The sequence below is a fragment of the Pan troglodytes genome, chromosome 14, assembly GCF_028858775.2.
Source record: "Pan troglodytes isolate AG18354 chromosome 14, NHGRI_mPanTro3-v2.0_pri, whole genome shotgun sequence".
Taxonomy (NCBI): domain Eukaryota; kingdom Metazoa; phylum Chordata; class Mammalia; order Primates; family Hominidae; genus Pan; species Pan troglodytes.
Window position 1 is genome coordinate 24,432,848 of NC_072412.2, and position 26,599 is coordinate 24,459,446.

The 26,599-nt window shown below is 40.4% G+C and overlaps 1 protein-coding gene across 4 annotated transcripts in view; it reads right to left on the bottom strand.

The window, feature by feature from the left end:
- Positions 1-24,905, bottom strand: part of MTMR6 (myotubularin related protein 6) — a 40,589-nt gene extending 15,684 nt beyond the window's left edge. Inside the window, exons 1-5 of one of the 4 annotated variants that reach the window (XM_024348481.3) lie at positions 24,477-24,905; positions 11,175-11,291; positions 4,861-5,023; positions 3,217-3,374; positions 2,907-3,035 (exon numbers count right to left, since the gene is read on the bottom strand). In XM_024348481.3, coding sequence (XP_024204249.2) covers positions 2,907-3,035; positions 3,217-3,374; positions 4,861-5,023; positions 11,175-11,291; positions 24,477-24,500 — 591 coding nt within the window. In that variant the 5' untranslated portion in view covers positions 24,501-24,905. The remainder of the gene's footprint in view (positions 1-2,906; positions 3,036-3,216; positions 3,375-4,860; positions 5,024-11,174; positions 11,292-24,476) is intronic. The other 3 variants (XM_016925078.4, XM_024348482.3, XM_054665119.2) reach the window with 3 other exon arrangements.
- Between the last annotated feature and the right edge of the window lie 1,694 nt (positions 24,906-26,599).

The following is a 26,599-nucleotide window of genomic DNA, read 5'->3' on the forward strand; positions in this document are numbered from 1 at the left end:
TTTCCAATAAACAATGTTTACACATATGGCTGTGTCAAGAGAGGCCATAACCATTTAACCTCTCTGTGATTTAGTTGTGAAAAGCAGATTAGAAACTTCTGTCTAAACCCTTACCCCTTTGCCTCTGCTCCTTCCCAAAATCCAAGTCAGGTTCGAATAAAGAAAGTTAAAATGCATAAAACCACAGGGACAAAGAGAATGGGAAAAAAGACATAGAGATGTCAATGAAATTTGGGGAGATGATAGCTGACTAGCAAGTGATAACCAATTTTACAGGACAAAGAAAGCTGCTAACTCCCTTAAGTCAATAAGAAGCAAGGTATTTTGTGCAGCAAAATCTCAAAAGGCTCAAAACCTCTGAAGGCTTGAGCAGGTATATAACTGAAAAAAAGGAGAACTGCTTGAATGCCTGTACGAGAACTAGCTAAGACCACCAGATTCTCCCTTACCTTGAAGACAAAGTTTATTCCATGATAAGGATGAACCTGAAGACTCTATAGACAATAGACACAGCTGTGGGCAGCGGTGAAGCCCTATACTCACAAAGACTAGGAGCATTAAGTAAAGTCTACATAACAAAATGTGAAATCCTGACATCACTCTTCTCACCCTTGGATCATGGCCAGACTTACTATACACATTGGGACCAAAATTAGAGGTTTGTTCTTTAAGGAAACCAACTTATACAACAGAAAGAATCCCAAAGCCAGGCACGGTGGCTCACACCTGCAATCCCAGCACTTTGGGAGGCCGAGGCTGGTGGATCACCTGAGGTCAGGAGTTCGAGACCATCCTGGCCAAATGGTGAAACCCAATCTCTACTAAAAATATAAAAATTAGCCAGGCGTAGTGGCACATGCCTGTAATCCCAGCTACTCGGGAGTCTGAGGCAGGAGAATCACTGGAACCCAGGAGGCGGAGGTTGCAGTGAGCCGAGATTGTGCCACTGCACTCCAGCCTGGGAAACAAAGCGAGACCTTGTCTCAAAGAAGAAAAAAGAAAACAAAGAAAGAATCCCAAGATACAAACCATTCCTGCACACAAACTTCAAAACAGCTTGAATATGAGAACTCAGCCAAGAAACAGGTATTTGAAAGACATGAAAGACAAAAACACTAAATAAACAGAAAAAAATGGAACTCTGAGCAAAACAATAACTAATGTGGGAAGCATGAGAATTATTTTTTTAAATCTTTAACATCCTCAAAGAACTAAAACATCACATCCAAGAATAGAAAACTATCTTTAAAAATTTCAGAAAATAGGAAAAGCTCTCAGATATTAAAAACACCACAGCAAAAAAAGGATCTAAGACACAGACTGGAGATGAGGTTGAGGAAATCTTCCAGAAAATCCAAAAAAAAAAATGAAAAATAAAGGAGAAAGTTTTTTAAAAAAGTAGTTTATTCTACAAAGCCCAATTGTCAACTAATAAATAAAAAGGACAAAGAAAATTAATAGAACAGAGGAAATTATCAAAGAAATAGAGAAGCAAATTTCCAAAATTGAGACCTGAGTTTCTGGATGAGATTTAAAAAGACATTACTGTGAAATTTCAGAACAAGCAGGGCGCAGTGGCTCACGCCTGTAATCTTAGCACTTCGGGAGGCCAAGGCAGGTGGATCACTTGACGTCAGGAGTTCAAGACCAGACTAGCCAACACGGTAAAACCCTGTCTCTACTAGAAATACAAAAATTGGCTGGGCGTGGTGGCAGGCGCCTGTAGTCCCAGCTACTCAGGAGGCTGGGGCAGGAGAATCGCTTGAACCCGGGAGGTGGAGGTTGCTGTGAGCTGAGATCACACCATTGAACTCCAGCCTGGGCAACGAGAGAAACTCCATCTCAAAAAAAAAAAAAAAAAAGAAATTTCAGAACACTGGGGAAAAAGAGGATTCTAAAAGTTCTCAGAGAAAACAAAATCAGGTCCCAACGGACTGGGAGTCAGAAATGGCACAGAATTCCTCAACTTACTTGCTGTGAGACAAGGAAGTAATTTACCCTCTTTGAATGTCAGTTTCCCCACTTGAAAGTTACAGGTAATTAGTAAGGCCTACCTTACAAAGTTAGGAAGACATACATGTAAACCATTTAACATACAGTACCTCTTGGCCTTCTATTAGTAGGCTACAAAGGTAAGTTTTACTAATATAAGCAACCCTTATTACAGCATCTCACTATAAAGATGCCTCCTCCAGTGTTTCATGTTGCAAAATCCTTTTGATTTGAGCTTACTATTAAAATGGGACCCTGAAATGCCCTTGGTTCTCTCCCTTGTCTCAGCGGTTGTCTTATCAAAACTATCTGGTTTTCCCAAACACAAGCAGAATCAAAAGAGAACCACAGGAAAGAAAGAGGATCCTATCTGTTAACTAATTCTATTATTTTCAAGTCACTGCTGGAAGGAAGGGAGGGTCAAGAAAAGATGACAAGAAGTATGAAAATTTCTGTATTTGAGTAGTTTTGTTTTAAATTTGCAAAAACGTAATTAAACAAAAAGCCAGTGCTTCCCCATTAGCAATCTTTTAATGTAAAAAATAGTGTTCTTGATCCAGGCACAGTGGCTCACACCTGTAATCCCAGTATTTTGGGAGGTTAAGGCAGGTGGATCACTTGAGGTCAGGAGTTCAAGACCAGCCTGGTCAACGTGGCAAAACCTCGTCTCTACTAAAATTAGCCAGGCATGGTGGCACGCGCCTGCAGTCCCAGGTGCTCAGGAGGCTGAGGCACAAGAACTGCTTGAACCGAGAGGTGGAGGTTGCAGTGAGCCAAGATGGTGCCACTGCACTCCAGCTTCGGCAACAGAGCGAGACCCTATCTCAAAAAAAAAAAAAAAAGTGTTATTTTAGATACTTAAACCTGAAGATGAGTTATACTTTATTTCTAAAATCAAAAGAAAAGCATCCTACCTCCTTATCTTGATGATAGTAGGAAAGAACTGGGAATCTTCCCTTGCTCCGGAACTTGGAACTACCAACAATGATTGGTTTGCTTGCTATCCGGGGAACATAAAGTTCTCTGGGGTAAGTTTCACAAATCTGTAAATATCAAACAAAACATAACCATTGTACTCTTAGTTCAAAACCACTTTAAAAACCTTTAAACCTTATTAAATGCAAGAACAGCACATTTCAGTACACAGACAACTTGCTACGCTGACACTCTCTAACCCTCTGGTACTAACACTTTCTGAATTTCTCCAAAATGTTGTTAAGGTACCTTGTAGTCCCGGTTGGCATCAGACAACTGCCAGTGTGAATTTGGCACTCCCATCCTCTTATATTCCTCAGCGAGATCAATGAGCTGCCAGCCTTGTAGTCGTTCTGAATCATTTCGTTTGGGATTATAAGAAAATGCATAGAGATCTTCATATTTTGCTATAGAATACAAAATTTTAAATGTTAAGTGCAATTTATAAGACTTATACACTACAAATAAATGTAATTTTTCAGTTTTCTTCCTTCATTTTTCTCTTTACAATCTTCAAAGAGATGGCTAATACCTGAATACATTTGATGTTCAGTATGCAAATGATTATACCTAAAAAGCACACATATCAATCTGAGATTGGATTTGTCATCAACAAAAGTAAAGCTAATAAATACGGTCAGAATAGTTAGACTTACACGTTAAATCCTCTATTGCAGTATTTTTCTTAAAAGTAAAATTATAAAGACACTAATAGACATTTCCTACTAATCACTTTCCCAAATGAGATGTAAAATAGACTAATGTTATAATGAGAAGCTAGAGACAGATACAGAACATGAAACTGCATTATACATCCCTATAGGACACTGTTGACTAAAAATGGCAACTGTTGCACAGAGCTCTTGGGGTGCTTCAGAATCATCCTTACTATAAACTCTGGCTTAATTTGAGACAATAGGATGTTACAGGCTGATGTGCTCAGAGAGAAGAATGAACAAAGACCTGCTCTGAGACCACTCTTGCAGGCAGCAATCCAGATTGCTCAACCAAAATCCAGTCCGACATATAATTCAAGTCATGTTTGGGGAAGGAAGTCACCAGATCCACAGGGCATAAGTAGCGATAAGATTCTTCTTTAGTGGCTCATGCCTGCAATCCCAACACTTTGGGAGGCCGAGGAGGGTGGATCACAAGGTCAGGAGTTCAAGACCAGCCTGGCCAAGATGGTGAAACGCCGTCTCTACTAAAAATACAAAAATTAGCCGGGTGTGGTGGTGGCTGCCTGTAATCCCAGCTACTCAGGAAGCTGAGGCAGGGAACTGCTTGAACCTGGGAGGCGGAGGTTGCAGTGAGCTGAGATTGTGCCACTGCACTCCAGTCTGGGCGAGAGAGTAAGATTCCATCTCAAAAAAAAAAAAAGGTTCTTCTTTAGGACTGCTATCCCTCTCAACCTTACTTCTACTAAAATAGAATTCACCCTCTCTTGTTTCTCTGCTTATCTTCTGTATCTCCCACTCAAATCTATTAAATATTTTAGTCCCACTGCCACCAAAGGACCTTGACCTTCCTTTTATCATTCCGTAATATCAACTTCCAAGTCATTCTCTTTGATTGTGAAATACCCACTTAAAAAATACGTTGTGCTACTTGCCATCAATAGACTTAAAAGATTAATATAAACCTGTGGTTTTGTAAGTCTGTACTATAAATGCTTTACTTTTTCCTTACCATTACCCCTTCTGATTACACCATTCTTATATCAGATCAATAGTTTCTAATTACTTTCAGGCCAATATGGGGGAGATAGAGTACACAAGAACCTGACTGTCAGAGTAAAAAAGGATAAAATAACAATAATAAAACATTAAATAAAGTATCTTAGATAACCCATCTCAAATTGAGCATGTAAGCTTTGGTCTCTAAGAACAATACCTTGTTTTGACAGTTGTAGCAAAGAGTTGTAAATATCATGGCAATCTCTTTCTCTGGGAACAATGAAATGCACAGTTCTGAAGTTCTTGCACTGTATCACAAGGGGGCATCCAGAAGTAGTCAAAGCAAGTTTCTCTACTGAGGCAATATGGTGGTGTAATATCTACAGCATGAAAAAACATCCAGGTCATCAACATGGAAAGCACTAAATATTCTCTTCTAGAATGCATAAGTTTAAGAATGTCTTCCTCAAAAAAAGTTGCAAATGTTACATACTCACTCAAACTTCACGTTTTTAAAATGACTGAATACCCAAGTCAGAAATATGGGTGTCACTCTGATCCCTCCTCCATCACTCCACATACTCAAGACGTTATCAGACCCTGGGAACTGCATCTCCTACACGTTTCTGTAACCCATCCACTTCTCTCTATCTCTACTGTCACATCCCTAGTTGTAATGTCCCCACTGTTTCTCACCTGAACTACTATAAACAAACAACCTCCTAAATGCTCTCTCCATACCTACCCCTGACCCTCTGATCCATTTTCTACAACACAGTAGTGAACATTGAAAAGCAGATTAAGAAAAGGAAGGGAATCTAGTCATTTCCAGTCCCTCTCCCGATCACTGACTATGTTCTAGGGACAACAGCCTTCTTTTGGCTCCTCAAATGCACCGAGCTCCTTTACACATGGTCAGATGCTCCCACTAACTGGAATATTGTTAACACTACCGCTTCATCTAAGAACTTCTAGACACATTTCTGGTCTTTGCTCAAAACTCATAATATCACCAAAAGCGTAGCCTGACATGCCCCACAACTCTTTCCAAGTAAGTTAGGCCCCCTCCCTTTTCTTCCTGCAGATCAAGCTATACTTTTCCTTCATAGTGATGGCCACTGTGAGGATGCCAGCTGCAGTGGGGGAGGTGCAGCCAGGGTTGCGCGCTCTGCAGAGCAGGCAAGACCTGGGAACAGGTGATCCCAGTGGAAGCCCCATACCCTACCGAGTTGGCAGGGCAGGAGCCACACTCCTGGGCACAGCTGCAGCCGCCCAGCCATGGCTCTGGACCCAGGCATCCCTGTGCTCTTGGGGGCCTAGGAAACCCCCTCCCCCTGCAGGTTCGGAAGTGCCTGCTCTCACTCCCTGGCCTCTCCCAACCCCCATTGCCTGTTCTGTGGTAGAGCAAAGTTGTGGACATGTCCCAATAGCCGAGCCCAGATACTGTCGTGATCTAGCTGGGTGTGCATGTGCTTGGGGCGGTACTGACACACCAGCCCCTAGCTGCCTTGGCCCCTCTGGAAACTGCTTCTGAGGCTGAAACTTTGGGTGCCCATGAGCACAGGAGGGTGGCTGAGGACCTTGGGGGTGGCATGGTGCAGAGTTGATCAACATTACATCTCCAGCACCTAACACAGTACCTGGAACATTATAATTGCCCTCCTCAAATCAAAAAGCTTGCAAATGTTATATATCACACACTTCAACTTTAATTTTCTAAATGTGAATGCCCAAGCCAGAAATATGGATGTCATCCCTGATACCTCCTTTATCACAATAAGAGTTTACTAAATGAATGAATAAAAAGTCCTACTATAAACTCAATACTTGATGGTATTTTAAACATATGCTTATCGTTCTCACCTACTACCAATAATATTTTGTTTGCTACTAAAAATGCCTACTTTTTCTTAATACCACTCCTATTAAAATATTTATAGAAAACTTTTCTGGAGAATAAAAGATCATAGGCTCCTAATCATGCAAGAGATCCATTAATCCCAAATTAATCTAAAAATTCAACATAAATTTCAGTTTAAAAATTCCAATCTGCTTTGTTTTGTAGTGAGGGATGATTATTTATATAATACACATATATTATGTAATTATTACATTATATGTTAATATTAATTGTACATCTTAAATCTAAAGTTCACCTGCAAAATTAAATGCATTTAAATAATCAAGAAAAGCTTGAAAAACAATGAGAGAAGCAGTTGTCAATGGAAATTAAAACTACATAGAGAACAAATACACACACACACACACACACACACACACACACACATATATAGACCTTACGGCTAAGATTTAGCACCATGATGACTTATATTAATGCGCCTGTGACAAGTTACTAAAAATGATCTAATAATAACATTTAAACAGAGAATAAGGAATAAAAGCTAACTGTAATATTACAAGTTGAGAACCCTTTATCCAAAATGTTTGGGACTAGAAGTATTTCAAATTTTGGATTTTTAAAGATTTTGGTATATTTGCATTATACTTATCAATTGACATCCCTAATCTGAAAATCTGAAATCTGAAATGCTCCAATGAGCATTTCCTTTGAACATCATGTCAGTGCTGAATTTTTGGATTGGGGATATTCAACCTGTACATCACTGTTCTGATTTTAATTATAAAAACCCAAAAGTATTTGCAGGAAGAAAATGATGAAGAAACCTGGTCCTACCACTAACTAGTTATGTGATTTTGAAAACATAATCAACTGTAAAGTGAGAAAAAGGATATAAGGTTGATACGGCCCCTTCTGGATCTAAAATGTTCATTTCTATGGCTCTAGTATATTAAACAAACTTCATTTAGGGCAAACATAAGGGAATATACTGATAAGAAAGCATTTAAAAGACAACAATAGGAGAGTAGAGAATAACACAGACATCTTTTTGTTGCCCCTCAAACTACATTCCCAGCAGCTGAGGGAATAGCTATACGGGAAGCCTTCATTTATATCTCTACGAGATGGATAATAGAGAAAATACTGAAGCAAGTGGACAAAGGAGGGGTAGATGGAGTGGATGATAATATGACTAATTATTTCAGAAGGTACTGCTAGGTAAAATTCCTGGCAATTCTTGGACAAACACTGGATGAAGAAGGGATCCAGTGCCTCTAGGGAATACAACTTCTCCAAGATCAGTATCTCAAGTGAGTTTCCTTAACAGCTGATATAGAATCATATATCAATTGGTTAGCCTTCTTGGGGAAATCAGAAGAGTACAAAGAGAGAAAGAGAAGAGAACAGTATGACAGTATGTGCAGTACAGGGGTGTACCACAGAGCAACATGAATCTCTGGACTGGGAGGCATAATTGACCTCTAATCTTGATTTAACTGCTTAGAAAAATAGTATGAGCAGCTATGATTTACTGCCACTACTATGTTTTAGGCACAGATGTTTTTCATATTTTCTTTCATCTAAGACTCACAAAAGCCCGACATGATGACTGATGCTATATACCCATTTTATGTGGGTGCTAAGCTCGAAAGTTACATACTTTTTGGCAGACACTGTTGGTCTGCCATTCCTCCCCACCTTCCTTACTTGCAACATCCTTTTCCCTCAAGAGATAAAAAATACTAGGATCTGCATTCTCTGCCTCCTTTTCAGGTAGGAGTAGCCAAGTGTCTGGATTTTCAAACAATCAGATGTTAGGGAAAGTTAGCTGGGGGCCTTCTGAGAGAGCTTCTCCTCCCTGATAAGCGATGGGGCTACTGAGGAAAGCCTACCCACCTCTCCTGCTTTGCAAGGTTTGGCACCATGTTCAGTCAGGTATTCATTTACTTACAGCCAAAAGCACCCTGACATAGTCACCCAAGCAGTGAACAGCAGAGCTGACATTTGAACCCAAAGCTACCTGACAACACAGCCTACATGAGCTCCTTTTACTTCTCTACACTGCCTGTGTAACAATGAATGAATTGCCACTTGCCTGAGCTTCAGCTTCTTCATCTATAAAGTGGAGGTTCTAAAAGCTGGCAGAGCTAGTGGCACAGAAACATGCCCAAGTCTCTTCCTCTCAGGCACAGAGACACAAGCCCCATATTCTAACCACCTTTCCTACTTCTTTTTCTGCTTAGCACTTATCACTATGTATTTTACTTATCTACCTATTTATTGGTGATGTTATCCATATCTCTCAGCACTAGAAAGTTGGCTCCATGAGGATAGAATTTGTACCTGTTATTATTGGCTATTGTTTCCAAAATATCTAGAATAGTGATATGAAACACACTGTATATGCTCAATAAATGTGTGCTAAATGAATGAGTGAATGAATTCTAAAACAGAAAAGGAAGAACAAAGAGTCCAAAATAGTCATGGCAATTTTGAAGAACAAGTTGGGAGGGTATGCTCTACTTGATATCAAAATTTATTTAAAAGCTATAGTCAATAAAACAGTGTGGTACAGTGTAGTCAGTATACCAAACGAATAGAAAAGAAAACTCAAAAGCAGAGCCTCACATACATGGAAGATGTTTTTATGACAGAGCTGGTACTAAAGACGAATGGAATGAAACAGTCAATAAATGGCGCCAGTCGTCTATACGAAAAAATAAAAATGAATCCCTAGTCACATCATATACCAAAATATTTCCCAGATGTATTAACAACTTACAGGATCAAACTTAAGCTTTTAGAAGAAAATATAGAAGAACCTTTATGACTTTGACATAGGAAAGGATTTCTTAAGTCACAACAGAGCACAAACAATAAAAGAAAAAAATGAAAAATCTATAACATTAAAAATATAAACTTTAACTGAAAGACATATAAAATAAAAAACAGAGAAGACAAGCCACACACTGGGAAAAGCTATCTATGACACACACATCTGACAAAGCATTATAACCTAGAACTCTTTATTTCTTTTCTTGAATAGTACTTTTTTTTTTAATTCAGTGGGCACATGTGCAGGTTTGTAATATGAATATACTGAATGATTCTGAGGTTTGAGCTTTGACTGAACCCATAGCCCAGATAGTGAACACAGTACCCAAGAGGTAGTTTTTCAACCCTTGTTCCTCTACTTCCCTCCCTCCCACCTCTATTAGTCTATTAATGTCTATTGTTCCCATCTTTGTGCTCATATGTACCCAATGTTAAGCTCCCACTTATAAGTGAGAACATGCAGTATACGGTTTTTTGTTTGTGTTAGTTCACTTAGAATAATGGCTTCCACCTGCATCCATGTTGCTGTAAAGGCCATGATTTTGTTCTCTTTTTATGGCTGTGGTGAATATGCACCACTTTTTCTTTATCCAATCCACTGCTAATGGGCACCTAGGTTGATTCCATATCTTTGCTATTGTGAACAGTGCTGCAACAAACATGCAAATGCCCGTTTCTTTTTGGTTGATTTATTTTCCTTTGAGTATATATCCAGTAAAAGGATTGCTGGGTTGAATGGTAATTCTATTTGTAGCCCAGAACTTTTATAAAATCAATAAAAGACAAACAACCCAATAAAAAAAGAAAAGGAAACTCTTTCCTTTTTCTTTATCTGAAAAGGGTAAATTCTTTATAATCAGCTCATTAACATTACAGTTGGACATCTACTAGATAGGCAAAAAATTTTAAGTTGACAATATCAATGTTGTTGAGGATGTACAACATTGTGTAATACACTACTGAGAATAAATTGGAACAACCATTTTGAAGAGGTGACAAACTTAGTAAGGTTATATATGCACTTATTCAAGACCCAATAATTTTACTCCCAGACAAATATCCCAGAGAAACTCTGGCAAATATACAGAAAGAAACATATACATATGTCTCATATAAATACACAAAATGTTGTTTACATGTATATGTACATTGCAACATTTATACTAGCAAAAAAAATAAGTACCCTAATTAAAATTTGTATAAAAACACTGTGGAATATACCAAACAATCCATTTGATCTGTTAATGTGTACATATTTTTTAGATTTTTAAAAATTAAAAGGAACAATAGGTTTTTTTTTTTTTTTTTGAGACAGAGTCTCACACTGTCACCCAGGCTGGAGTGCAATGGCGCGATCTTGGCTCACTGCAACCTCCGCCTCTCAAGTTCAAGCAATTCTCCTGCCTCACCCTCCCAAGTAGCTGGGATTATAGGCACCCACCGCCATGCCCCGCTAATTTTTTGTATTTTTAGTACAGATGGGGTTTCACTATGTTGGCCAGGCTGGTCTTGAACTCCTGACCTCGTGATCCACCCACCTCGGCCTCCCAAAGTGCTGGGATTACAGGAGTGAGACACCGCATCCGGCCTAGGAACGACAGGTATTTCATAATTATTTATGGAGATAAGAGTGTGGTATTTTATAGAATTCCATGTTACATATTCTATAACTGATTTATTAGAAGGGAGGGCAGGAGTGATCTGGAGACCAAAAAATATTTTGGTTGAGATAGGTAACCAATGATTAAAAATTGTGTTATACACATTCAAAATAAAACATGACAGACCAAGTCCATTATTATTATGATAAATAGTACAGCTGCGGTCCTCCTTACCCAGGTTTCTTTTTGATGAGAGTCGATAAATAATAGATGTGTAGCCGTAAGATACAGTGTTCCTGTTAATGACTTGTTGCTGGTACTGAATCGGTCAAGTAATTTTACTTGTTCGACCTAAAAGAAAAAAAGATATTATTTCTCATTTCAAAAGTAGTATAAATTATTTTTCTGTTAGCCCAGGTCTTACATGCACCATTCTCAATTTTTTCTTCCTCCTGTCTAAAATCATAAGAGCTTATTTAATACTTACTGTTAAATTCCATATATCTTTTTGGGGAATGTATAAGCCACAAATAACATAGAGATTATTTACAGTTACAAATGTAACCAATAGAGAACCACATTGTAAAAAACAGTAACACTTATATTGAGGGTAGCAAGAAACAGGGGTACAGTACAAATAAGCAAAAACATTTTTCATACCCAAGAGTCAACATTTTTATCTAAAGTTGGAAAATCAAAAAATAAATATATTATTATCTAGTTTTAGAGTAAACTACCAGAAAAATTAAATCAGGAAACATTTAAATGGTTGCCAACTCCAACTTAGTCTCTATATTCTCTTCACTATCCCACACCAGGGCAATGATTGTTTTTTGTCCACCTCTGGGCTTTTACTCACACTGTTCTCTGTTTCTAAAATGGTCTCTTCTGCTTAGCTAAGTGGCAAGCATTCTTCAAGACTCACTAACATCCTGCCTCCTAACATTAATCCTTATTAGAAAATCAGTTCATTACTTATGTTTTGGCTTTGTATTCCTCTGCAGCTCTGAATTCCCTGGCATAGATTATGTCCTATGCTGCTTTGGCCTCCTCTAGTGCCTGAGCTGATAAGGCACATAGTATGTCTTTATGAATACTAGTAGACAGACACACACACACACACACACACACACACACACACACACACACACACGATGTTGCTACTGGCGTGGAGAGTAGGACTAGGGCTAACCAGGAATGTGCAGGAGGCTACTGCTGGAAATTTTTGTGTTATTCATCCTTATGAAAAAAAGTAAAATAACCACTACCAACCTAAAAAATGTTAATTTGGGCCAGGCACGGTGGCTCATGCTTGTAATCCCAGCACTTTGGGAGGCCAACACGGGTGCATCACCTAAGGGCAGGAGTTCAAGACCAGCCTGGCCAACATGATGAGACCTCTACTAAAAATATAAAAATCAGCTGGACATGGTGGCACACGTCTGTAATCCCAGCTACTTGGGAGGCTGAGGCAGGAGAATTGCTTGAACCCAGAAGGTGGAGGTTGCAGTGAGCCAAGATTGTGCCACTGCACTCCAGCCTGGGCAATAGAGTGAGACTCCATCTCAAAAAAACAAACAAACAAAAAAAGTTAATTTATGTGTACCAGCAGGTTGCAGACAGTTTTTTAAATTGTTTATATCTTCAAAATCATCTAGATAGCTAAACACTAGCTCATTAATTCTACAATTTTCTCCCATATATTAATATATTTCATTACCGCCGGGTGTGGTGGCTCACGCCTGTAATCCCAGCACTTTGGGAGGCTAAGGCAGGCGAATCATGAGGTCAGGAGTTCAAGACCAGCCTGCCCAACATGGTGAAACCCCGTCTCTATCAAAAATACAAAAAATTAGCTAGGTGTAGTGGCGGGCGCCTATAATCCTAGCTACTCGGGAGGCTGAGGCAGGAGAATCACCTGAATCTGGGGGTCAGAGGTTGCAGTGAGCCAAGATTGCACCACCGCACTCCCGCCTGGGCAACAAGAGCGAAACTCCGTCTCAAAAAAGAAGAAGGGAGGGGAGAGGAGGGGAGGGGAGGGGAGGGGAGAGGGGGGAAGGGAGGGGAGAGGAGGGAGGGGAGGGGAGAGGGGGGAGGGGAGGGGAGGGGAGAGGGGGGAGGGGAGGGGAGAGCGGGGAGGGGAGGGGAGAGCGGGGAGGGGAGGGGAGAGGGGGGAGGGGAGGGGGGAGGGGGGGGAGGGGAGGGGAGGGGAGGGGAGGGGAGGGGAGAGGAGAGGAAGGCTTTCTACTTAAAAACCTGAATAAAGATTTCTCTTAGAGGTCAACATTTATTTCACTGTTTAGGACTATTTCTCCCTTAAATAAAAATCTAGCTTCATTTTACAACACACTGCAAATCCAAACTTAAACACCTTTTAAGACAAATGGGATCAACTACTGTTTACTCCTCTTCATTGTGCGTGACTTGGCTGGAAAGGGCACTGTGGCCAACCACCACTGAGGAATTATTGCAATATAGATCTCACCTGTCTTTTCGGGTGGAGCGACAGAGCCAAACCATATCATTTCCTAAGCTATTAAAACAAAGTTTTTAAGGCTCTAACAAGAAGACAGTTGATGAATATATATGGAAATAAAGGTTACCATAAAGTATCAACACTACTCAAGCAAATAATTTGTGTCCACATCATTCAGTAGAGTTTCAAATAGCTTCTCAGAAAAAATTAAAAAGTCTACTGGCAAGTAGTTTAAAAGTGGGGAGGGGCTGATTTTATTATTATTTAAATAGGAAGTTTACTTTAAAAAGAAATCCATGTGAAAATTTAAATTTGTGGATTTTTTGAAGATCATAAATATTCCTGGTTGTGCTCCAATTATAAACCTCAAATTGTAACTTCTCTATGAGGCACAAGTATCTACAAAGCTTCTATACATGCAAAACAATCACACCTCTTTTCATTTGGATTTTATTCCTCTTCTGTCCATCCCCTGTTCACTATTACTCTTCCTCAGGGGTCCATTCTCTATAGGAATCTTACCTACTGTCATTATGTTAGCCTATATGTTAATGACTCCCAAAACCGTATGTCCAGCTCTGCTGTCTCCTGAGTTCACACTGTCTGCTACACAGATAATATTTCCTGACATACTAGTGAGGTCTCACTATGTGCCTAGTGCTGTGATAAGTGCTTACCATACATTATTTCTTTTAATTTTCACAACTCCTGTGTAGTATGTACTAGTACTGTCCCCACAGAAACTGGGACTTGGTGAGGTTGGTTAGTCATCTCAAAGTCATACAGCTAGAAGCAGCTAGTGGTATAGCTTAGTCATAAACCTATGTGATCTGATTCCCAAGCCAAAACACCTTCCCACTATGCTATACTGCCTCCACTTAGATGTGTTTGAGCCATGTTATACATACTGAACGCAAAACTGATTTCCCCTCTCACCCTTCACAAATACATTTCTAATTCTGTATTTTGGATGTGAGTTAATGTTACTCCTCCATCCTTATCAAGTCACCCACACTGGAAATCCGTGAATGATCCTGTGACTTCTTCTCAACCCCCAACATTCAATAAATCACCAATTCCTACCATTTTTATCACCTAAATATTTTTAAATCTGCCCCTTTCACCACTATTAAAGTAATTCCTAAATTATAATGAAAGCCTCTGTTCATGTATCTGTCTTTTCCACTAAAGACTAACATAGGCCAGGGCAAAGACTGTCTTTCATTTATGCATGAATATCTCCTAACGGCTAGTAGAGTGTCTGACACAATAAATGTTTGTTGAACTAAGATGAACGGCCACAGAAAAATTATTCCCCCAGGTGAAAACCAGAAGGTGTGCCCAATTTACCAGTGATCCCTTTTGTTGAAATCATTTGATTTATTAAATAAGATTCTTCTTTATCCCATTATACTTTTCCTCATCTCTCTGCTATCTTTTCCCTACACAGTGGGTGAACAGTAGGTACTCATTCAGTAATTCTTGAATAAACCAGCAACAAACTAAAAGCAAATAGAAAACTACTAGTAGAACACATAGGTATAGTTCAGTTTTTGGTTTTGGGTTTTTTTCTGTGTGTAGTACATGTCTGGACTTTCAATCCTCTATCCCCACTCCATCATTCAATTAGAATAAAATCACTCCTCTAGAACTGTATAGTTCTTTCTGGCTGGGTCTCTTATCAAGGTGGGAAATTTGTGGTGAAAATGTTCTTTCCAACACTCTAAGCCTATTTCCTGACTCCCCCTAGTTTTATATGCAAAATAATCTGAAATTCTCTTTGTTAGATCTTTAATTTTGGTCAGCTATACACGATTCAAATCCTAGCTGTTCATATGAATCACCTCTAAAACTTTGCAAAAGTACAAATCCAAAGCTTCACCCCAACTTCACTCAGTTATCTGAGGAGACAGAGACTAAGAATCCGTATTTTTCATAAGTTCACCTGCTCATCTTATGCAACTGACATTTCTTCTAACTTTAACTCCAAATTAATTCCTCTGACTCTTAACACACGAGGCTAGCTTCCTTCTCTACCTTTAGGCTCTTTTCCCAAATATTTACAGCCTCAGCTTATCTATTTCTCCCACTTTTTAAAGGAGCTTATTACAACTTTGATCCTTTAAAATGCACAACTGCTACTGGGTGTGGTGGCTCACACCTGTAATCTCAGCACTTTGGGAGGCAGAGGTAAGGCAATCACTTGAGCCCAAGAGTTTGAGACCAGCCTGGCCAACATGGCGAAACCCTGCTTTACTAAACATATAAAAATTAGCAGCCGGGTGCAGCTTGCAATCCCAGCACTTTGGGAGGCCAAGGTGGGTGGATCACCTCAGGTCAGGAGTTCGAAACCAGCCTGGCCAACAAGGTGAAACCCTGTCTCTACTAAAAATACAAAAATTAGCTGGGCAGGCACCTGTAATCCCAGCTACTCGGGAGGCTGAGGCAGGAGAATCGCTTGAACCCAGGAGGTGGAGGTTGCAGTGAGCCGAAATTGCATCACTGCACTCCAGCCTGGGCACAAGAGCAAGACTCTGTTAAAAAAAAAAAATTAGCTGGGCATGGTGGTGCACACCTGTAATCCCAGCTACTTAGGAGGCTGAGGCATGAGAATCACTTGAACCTTAGAGGCAGAGGTTGCACAGAGCAGAGGCTGAGTCATTGCACTCCAGCTTGAGTGACAGAGCGAGACTCTGTCATAAAATAAAATAAATAAAACAGATGCACAACTCCATTACATGCACGCACACACTCACACACATCTTTGAAGAACATGTAGATAAATATATACTATCAGGAAAGAGTTTACTAATTCACTCAACAAAAATGTACTGGCTATCAACTAAGGGCCAATCTATCTGTATCTCATTTCTTTATCTCTAAAATAAGGACAATAATCTCTTTTCAGAAAGCTACTGAAAGGTTGGATAATAAATGTCAGGTACTGATATGGTTTGGCTCTGTGTCCCCATCCAAATTTCATCTTGGATTGTAATCCCCATGTGTGCACGAAGTGACCTGGTGGGAGGTGATTGGATCATGGGGGTGGTTTCCCCCATGCTGTTCTCTCTTCACAGTGAGTCCTCATGAGTTCTAATGGTTTTAAAGTGGGACACTTTCCCCCTTTGCTCTCTCTCTCTCCTGCCACCATGAGAAGACGTGTCTTGCTTCCCTTCACCTTACACCAAGATTGTAAGTTTCCTGAGGCCTCTCCAGCCATGTGGAACTTGAGTCAATTAAACCTCTTTCCTCTATAAATTACCCAGTCTTGAGTTGTTCTTTATAGCAGTGTGAAAATGGACTAACACAGGTACTTTATTTGCCTAATAAATATAAGCAATAATATTTGTGCTCAAGTATATATTTGCAAAACTACTGTAGTTAGTAATCTAGTCAAGTAGGTAGAGCCCTGACAGTCCTCTATGTCAAGCTACTGTCCAGATAAGTTCAAATGGAGAAAGGAAGAAGGATGCATATGGAGTTTAAAAGGCAAATTCCATATTTTAAGGTGCTCCATAGTTGGAAAAAACTACTGTAAATGATGAAAGCACAGATCAGCAAAATGTTCTTCACTAATGGGAATAGAGAAAATACAAAATTCTCAACAGAGGAAATATAACATTTATGTCTCAATAGCAGAGGCATAACATTTTATCTGATGAAAAAAAAACCATATGTTAAGGTACAAAATCTGTGCTGTAGATTAAAAAAGATACAGAGGTTTTTAAGCACAGTAGTCCATTAGGAAATATGGCTTGTAAGATCATTCCAGTGTGAATGTGGAGAAAATGCTGAGTTGATTAAGGGCAACCAGGTAAGAAGCTAATGAAGCCATCTAAGTGACTGGCTGATATAATTAGGGCCTGGAGTAAGCTGTGACAGAGAGGAAGTCCATCTTGAGATAATAACAAAACTGGTAACGGAAGGAAGAGAGGAGGAAAAACAGAGATTCCTTAAGGGTTTTAAGCTTGTCACACTGGTTGCCATTCACTAAGATAAAGTAGTACAGAGAAGAAAATGTCTGAAAGAAAGGAATGTCTTTAATATAATAAACTGAGGACTATCTTAGCATATACCAACTTATATTCAAATCTATATAACAGAAAATCATTACATACAACTGCTTCAAAAGGGTAATCTCCATATGAATGTGACAGATAGTGAAATTAATCTGAAATCATTCCACAACATTTATTTAGTATTTACACTAAAGTTCTCAAGAAAATAAGAGAATTTCTGAGAAAATACACTGATTATTTTGCTCTTTGTGGCAAATCCCACCCCTCACCCCTAAGGAGGGGAAATCAAATGTTTTTCTTTGCTAAAATCATCGGCATACAAATTTCAAACCACAGACTTAGTCAACTTCTAAAAACCAACTGCTTCTTTATATTTCCCCCTTTCAGCAAGGAACTGAAAGTATTTTACAGATGTTGCTACAGATTTTCCCCAGTCTGTTCTTGGAAATGTGTTAAGTCAGAGGTTTAGGAAGCAACTACAATTCTTTCCGGTCACTAACACTGAAGTACTAAGAAACTATTAGGATCCTTAAATTATAGGTATCATCACAGCCAAAAAGTAAATGAAAAAAAAAAGAAAAAAAGACTTTGGGAAAAGAAAGAACAAACGAAAAACGAAAATGTGGCAAGGAGAAAGGAATTGGAAGATGTCACTTTGGTGAGGAATGGTAAATGCCAACACGCATTACTTTAAGGACTATTTAGTTGAATTGTTGCCAACTACGGGCCTGCACTAAAAGGTACCCTAATGGTCCACGCAGAAAGTTCAAATTTCAGCCAATTATAAAATTAGAACTGGAAAACACAGAGAACCCCACACATACAGAATCACACTCAGAAAATGTTGGGGCCACTACAGGTGTAGTAGCTTACGCTTGTAATCCCAACACTTTGGGAGGCCGAGGCAGGAGGATTGCTTGAGACCAGGAGTCTGAGAACCAGTCTGAGCAACATAGTGACACCCTCATCTCTACAGAAAAAGAAAATTATTTTCTAATTAGCCAGGCATGGTGGCATGCTCCTGTAGACCCAGCTACTTGGGAGGTAAAGGCAGGAGGATCGTTTGAGCCCAGGAGGTAGAGGCTGCAATGAGTTATGATCATACCACTGCACTCCAGCCTAGGTGACAGAGCAAGATCTTGTTGGAAAGGAAAGGAGAAAGACAGGAGAAAGGACAAAGAAGAAAGGAGAAGGGAAAGGGAAAAGAGAAAAGAGGAAAGGAAAAGAAAAGGAAAAGGAAGGAAAGGAAGAGAAAAGAAAAAAAAGAAGAAAAGATTCCAAATGAAAAACACAGGGAGTCACACAAACAGAATCACATTCAGAAAATTCAGACACCTCTTTATCCCCGAGGAAAAAGTGGCCTCTGGGACAGGAAGGGACCAATGGCCTTCTTCAGACTTCTGTGACCAACAGTTGTACTTATTCTACAACTACATAACAATAGACACTGTGGCTACTGAAGCAGAAAGTGCACCCTCACTGTTCCTCTGGCTTGTCGCACTCCTTCCCTATAGCCAGGCACTCATCTAGGACTCTCAGAATCATTTCACACTGACATCCTGCCAAGAATTAGCTTTCAAAAAGAAAGCACATCAAGTTGTGTGCAGGAAGTGGAGGGCAGAGATTATGTTTTCTGTTCATGTATCCCAATTTCTAGAACAGTGTCTGGCTGCATAAATTATCAAATGAAACAGTCATGGACCTCAAGAGGGGAGAGAGTAACCTCAGATCGTAAATCCAGTGGGCACTTTTCAGTTTTTTCTTACTTTGCTTATTCCATCAATGGCTTCCTATCTCACTCAAAAAAAGCAAAGATTTTACAGTGGCCTTCAAGACTACAGTAACTTGCCCCTGTCCCCCAACTTTAATCTTCTACTGTGCTCTCCTTCACTCACCCTGCTCTAGCTGTCTTGCTTGTTCTTAGCAACCAGGCATGCCCTCAAAGGGTTTCTGCCCCTGTTGTTCCCTTTGTTGGGACTCTCCCCGCCATCCCCCATGTGGGGATGGCTTACTCCCTCACCAGTTTCAGGTTTACACTCAAGAGTCACCTTCCCTGTAAGAGCTTCCCTAACCACTCAATTTACAGCAGTCCTCCCTTAAACCCCCTCCTCAACCCTCACACTCTTCAGAGCCCTGGCTTGCTTTATTTTATCCATAGCATCTACCACCATCTAACATACAATACATTGAACTTAATTTTGTTTATTGTTACCTCTTCTCCAACTAGGTAAGTTATAAGGGCAGGAGTTTTTGTCTGAACCTAGAACAGTGCCTGGCCCAAGGAGGAGGAAGCAGCCAGAGGATGGAGCAGAGAAGGAAATTAGAACACGGAAGACTGTCCCCTTCCCATCTGTGCTTCACCTCTTCCAAATGCATCCGGCTTCTCCTCCTCTGCTTGCCCGCCCTCTTCTTTTTTCTTTTCTTTTTTTTTTTTTTTTTTGAGACAGAGTGTTGCTCTGTGACCCAGGCTGGATGCTGTGGCGCGATCTCGGCTCACTGCAATCTCCATCTCCTGGGTTCAAGTGATTATCATGCCTCAGCCACCCAAGTAGCTGGGATTACAGGTGCCCGCCACCATGCCCAGCTAATTTTTTGTATTTTTAGTAAGACAGGGTTTCACCATGTTGGCCAGGCTGGTTTCAAACTCCTGACCCCAAGTGATCCTACTGCCTCGACCTCCCAAAGTGCTAGGATTACAGGTGTGAACCACCATGCCCGGCCTGCTTGTCCCTTTTTAAGTGTTTAGACTTTTCTCCACAGAGTCTCAACATATTCTCCTTGCATAAACTCATTCACAATAGAAATTTCAATGATTTACCTAAACACAAACAACTCCCTCCCAAATCTACTCAAGGCCAGACCTTTTCCCTCACACTAGATCCTCACATTCAGCTAGCTACTAGAAAAAAATCTGACGACCTAAGCTTCTTCTATCCACCCCTCCTCTCTGTTCTTACTCACACTGCCCCAACTGACTAATCAAATCTCTTGATTAGATTATTATTCTGTGAGGCAAGAGAGTGTGGTTAAGAGAATAGGCTTGCTATCAGAAAGACCTACATTCAAGTTCCCACCTCCACCTCTTCTTTGGTAGAACTAACTGTGTGAGCCAGGACAAGTTATTTTATTTATTCTCTCAGGGTTTCAGTTTCCTCACCTGTAAAATGGGATAGTATTAGTGAAAATCAAAATAGCACTTTACTTGGAAAAAAGCATTCAGGTGCTCCTCAAAACCTATTGGCTCTTATTTCAAAGACAATTTAAATAATATCAGTTTCTCCTTATTCTTGATCCATTCTTATTTTTATATCTCCTTTCTTCTTTCAGAGGGAAGGTATATTTGTATACATACATAGATGATCTCACATTCTAATGACAAAAAGAGGGAGCAAGCTAAAGAACAAGTTAGGCATAACTTTTGGAATAACTCAATTTGGGCCTTAGTAGGATCAGATTTTTATGGGACATTCCATTTGATTACAAACGCTAGCAATCAGTCTTTCATTTATAGCTTAAAAAAGGTTCTTCCATTCCATTCAGTAAAGTTCCATTCACAGGTAAGACAATATCATTTGACATCAATATATAATGTCAGCCAAAGTACTGGCAGGGAAAGGAGAAAGACTGCATGAAGAACTGTCTCTGCATATTTCTCATTGTTTCTTGGCAGGACTATGTCATTATGGCAAAATGAGAGCTCAAAGCGATAGGTAGTAGCTACATGATTCATAAGTGTAGCTTGGAAATACTCTTTCAGAAATCCAGATTCAGGGACTTGGCATCTTTGATGCTATACAGTTAGTAAACCAAATGTGACCAAAACAGAATGATATATATGTTCATTAGTATTCAGCTAAAATACTTAATCTGATAAATCTCTGGTTAGCAAGCAATAATGATCCTAAATATTATTTAAAAACAATACCGCATAAATATTATTTATTTATGACAAAAAGAGGTTTGGGGGGGAAGCTCTTAGAATTATCATCAGCATTTATTTCTGAATTAATACTAATGCACATTTAACAATTAGATTAAAACTAGAGAGGCACTGGAAAGAGCATACATAGTCTTTGGAGTTAAACACACCTTAGTTTAAATACTAATTCTATCTCTTGTGAGCTAATTGAGCAGGTTACTTAAATTCTCTAAGCCTATTTCCTCCTCACCTATAAATGGAGATAATACTACCCAACTGACAGGGTTATTTAAGAGATCAGTGATGATAATGTATAAATTAACATATTTATACAATTGTACATATTATAAAGTAATAATATTGTATAATTGGCTATATTGACATATAGTTGCTCAATAAATGGTAATTATTACTTTTCAAATAGAACTGACTGAACAACAAAAATCACTAAATAGTCATAAAGGACACTCTACGGTCAATTTTGATCCTAATGACTAAACTACATAGAGGTGAAAACAGCTAATAAATCTAAAACAATCCACTTTTGGTTTTTAAATACTTACACTTATTTTTGCAGCAAACTAACTAAATCCAGGTGAAGGCTATGCATAATGGAAACAAAAGTTTGGCTATGTTCAAACCAATCTTTTAAAAGTAAGTTATTTTCCCAATACATTAATAATTTAAGAAAATGTTACAGTCCCCACAACAATTAACAGAATGTACCCTGAGGTCCACCTCTATCTTGCTGTTATATACCCAGTGTCAATACAGTGTCTGGCACATACTAGGTACCTAGCAAATATTTATTTGCGGTCTACATACACTCACTTAATATTGCTCCAGAGTAGTGATCCAATACTAGAAAAACAACCCAAAGTAATAAAGGAGCATATTTGAAAAGTAGTTTTAATAGAAAATTCATCAGAAATTTCTTAGTCTCTAAAAAGGCCTTATTAAACCACTAGCATGGGACCACTGTGTAAAGATAAGTCAAAATCAGAGCATTACTTGAAGAAAAGTTCATCAGTTGGTAGATAAGGAGGAATATCAGACAAAATGAAAGTCACCAGTGACAACTTTCAAAGAGCTAATAAGAGGGGCTACAACTCTACAAATAAAAACAAAGATATATATTCATAATAAATTGAATGAGGAAAGATTTAAAATAACCAAGGGATCCTAAATATTTTCCAAGTCTGTTCACTCTTATCATCCACCTAAGAATAGGATTTGCTCTAGTTGATCAGATTCAGTTTACTTTTACTGATTTTTTATTCTTTTCCGCCCCCCCTCCCCCAATTATGTCACCCAGGCTGGAGTGCAATGGCGCAATCTTGGCTCACTGCAACCTCCACTTCGTGGGCTCAAGCCATCCTCCCATCTCAGCCTCCCGAGTAGCTGGGACTACAGGTACACACCACCCCACCCGGCTTTTTTTTTTTTTTTTTTGAGACTGAGTCTCGCTTTATTGCCCAGGCTGGAGTGCAGTGGTGCCATCTTGGCTCACTGCAATCTCCACTTCCCCGGTTGAAGCAATTCTCCTGCCTCAGCCTCTGAGTAGCTGGGATTACAGGCGCCTGCCACCATGCCCGGCTAATTTTTGTATTTTTAGTAGAGATGGGGTTTTGCCAGGTTGTCCAGGCTGGTCTCGAACTCCTTACCTCAAGTGATCCGCCCACCTCGGCCTCCCAAAGTGCTGGGTTTACAGGCGTGAGCCACCGTGCCCAGCCTTTTACCGGTTTTCGATTGTGTGCTATGCACCGTAGAAAGCATATGAAAAATAGAGGAGGTTCGAACTGATGCAGAAGGAAGTCACGTGCACTTAGCTACTACATAATACATATCTGGAACCAATACAAGAACCTGATCCAATGTCCACTCTAGTCCTCTTTTCCTCTGTGCACCTTCTACGAGTTTGGTTATAGACTTAAGCACCCTTCCATTTTCAAAATTTAAGTACCCACAACTTGAATTCTCAAGTTATTTTATCTTTCTTCTCTTAAAAAAAATGTTAAGGGGTTAGTTTTCAGCATCTTCAATTTTACTAGATACGGTATGCACAATGTTAAAGACAAGCTCCAATAAAAATTCATGTGTACCTTTAAAAGGTTTGTGAAACATTAAAAAAAATTTTTAAAACACAAATTCTTCTTGGAACAATGAAGATAACGAACATCTGTGGTTCCCTAAATGAGCCGTAATTTTAAGATGGGCAGCAACTAAAGGGCTTCGCTTTGCCAAAACGTGAAGAGGCTGCCTTGCAGTGGGCTCGCAGTGATTTTAAAATGTTATTCTTCTCGTCTCGATCTATGTTTCTCTCCCTCTCAAAGTTAAACTTAAATGTCGCTGGAAACGTAATTTGGTAACATTCTGATGTCATTTCCTTCCGTTTTTAAATTTGTAAGGAAATAAAAATATTTGTTCGTTCTCAAAATGAAGGTCTTCCACACACAAAAATTAAGCATGGAGTGCGATAAGGTCAATCGAATAAAGCTGCATCCGACCTTTTAAAATATGGAATAACATTTTTCCCTTCTCCAGAACTCCTGACTACTGACACAGGACAATGCCTGAAGTATGAAGCACAGACACGGAAAACACCGGATGCGAAAGACTGGAGACCGACACAGCAAAGGGAGGTGGAGCGGAGTGCTGATCTCGGCTCCTCCAAAACTCGTATTGTGAATCTGTGACACGGGACAATGAAATGTGAGCAAGGACAAGCTTACACAGCATCATAATGTTAATTTGAAGACGGTTTTCCGGTTGATGAGGCAACGAAAGGCTGAAAGACTCCAAAGTTAAAGGAGCCCCAATTTTGCCTGAGAAAACGTAGAGCTAGGAGGGCGGTGACCAGTTTTCCCAGACTTATCTCTATGCACTCCGAGATGCTGAAAGTGGGACCCCTGCTCCTGCAGGTACAGAAGGCCTCTGCACCCCGCTTGGCCCAAGCTAACCCTGCCCTCCAAGACCAGGCCTGGCCAGAACCTCCCGCCCCGGGCCGGGTCTCCGCCGGGCCGGCCCCCAGCCCCAGTCAGGCCAGCAGAGCCTTCGTCTCCTCCTGCCTCAGCCGGGTCAGAGCAGGGCCCCTGAAGACTGGCGATCCCGCGCCCGACTACCTTGGTCGTCCGGATATGCTCCATCGCAAGGAGACGTCAGCCGGCAGCCGGTCTCACAGGCGCACCATACGGCTAGAGAAACAGGGCGGTGACAGCGACAGAGAGCAAGCGGGAACTCCCTCCGCCAGCCAGCGCCGCGGGTCTGTCTGCCGGCCCCGGTAGCGTCAACGGCGCAGGCGCAGCCGGTGAGCGCCGTCTCCTAGAAACACTTCCCCAAACCCCACGGCCTCCCGGGGGACTCGGGGCAGGCAGGCAGAGCGTCTGTGGACCGAGAGCGGCTTGCTGGTTCGTCCCGGACAGCGGCGGATCCCACAGCGCCCCCTGCTGGAGGAGGCCGATACTGCTCACCACCCCACCCGAGGCGGTCTTTGTCATCCCACCGAGCGGACGCGCGGGGCGTCGGGGAGGAAGCCTGCGTGAGAATGGATCCCGAGTAAAGGGTTCTTGTGGGGTGAGGGCAAGACTGGAGGATGTTCTGAAGTCCATCGCCATACCAATGGACAGCACCAAATTTAGTTTGAGCTGCAGTTCTACTCATAAGAATGTATTCTAAGGAAATAATCAGATTTGGAGTTATTATTCTAAGGAAATAACCAAATAAGGAAACCAGCCTTATTTGAAACAATCAACTCTCCAATCCTACGGATTCCTTATGTAAAGTATGATGATTAGCTAGTCCTCAATCTGGTCTGGTGTCAGAGTCCCGCCTCCTACCTCAATTTCATACGATGTTAGCACCAGCATCCATTAAAACTCATCCTGTAGAGGGATATCACATAACGAAAATGTTAATGCTGCATTACTGAGTGAAGAAAAAACTGACTATGGAACAATAAGTTCAATGTAGCCGTGCTCTGTAATTTTTATTTATGTAAACAAAAGTTTACATTTCTAGGTGAGGGTTACAGGTAATTTTTTTCTAGGTGAGGGTTACAGGTAATTTTTGTTAGAACACGTCTAATGTGGTACTTCTCAGCCTGGAGTGAGTTTTCTCCCCGGGGGACATTTGGTAACATCTGGAGATATTTTTGGTTGTCTCAAATGGTGGTGGTGGGGGGGTGGCGGCGGGGGGCAACTGGTGGGTGGAGGCCAAGTCGCAAGTCGGCTGCTGAACACCCTACTAGGCACCAGACCAACCCCCTAACTACAGGGAATTATCCGGCCCAGAGATGACAACAGTGCAGAGGTTGAGAAACCCTGCTCTGTGCCAGGCGCGGTGGTTCACGCCTGTAATCCCAGCACTTTGGGAGGCTGAGGCGGGCGGATCACTTGAGGTCAGGAGTTCGAGTCTGAGCAACTCTGCTCTACGTTTTGTAAGTATTCTGTACTAAGCCGGTTAAGGTTTGTAATCATCTTTCATACTGTGATTGGTGTTAGAAAAGCCTAACATCTAAATTTTCTTTTATAATTAAAAATTTTGTTTCACTTATTTGTTTCATTTTGTTCAAGTTGTCTTGGTTTGTTTTGTTTTGAGTGCCTACGATGTTTCAGACAGATTGCCAAAGCAATGGAGATGGTTATTAAACACAACAGCCTTTGCGGTGGAGTTGCTGACTCCTCTAAGCTAAATATGTAATAAGAGTTACATTAAACCACCTAGAAACCAACCTTAGTACAGTATCACATCCACCCCCTCCCCCCGAAAAAAAACCCCACAAATCCTGCTCAGAAAAAAAAAAAAAAATATATATATATATATATATACACACATATAGAGAGAGAGAGAGAGAGAAAAGTAATGTAGGTCTTTACTGAGGATTGCTTTTTGAGAAAACAGAAAGAGGTGAATTGTATAGCATACAGCAAGACTTTCTTAACAAAACTGTTTATATCATTTTCCTCCCAATTTACAACTTCCTCCTTCCCCATTCCCCTACAGATTATCCTCCCTCTTCTCATCTCCTCACTTCCTGTGTCCTCTCTTTACCAATTCTCACAGAGAGGCAATCACAATGATGTCAGGTGACCAAATGTACTGAGTGCTTTACGGGTATTCTGAGGAAAATGCTATTGCTTTCTTTATTTTAGAGATGAGACAAGCGAGACACAATGAAGTGAAGTAACTTGCCCAATATCACATAGCAGATAAAGCCAAGATCCATGTTATAAAGCCAGACTTTATA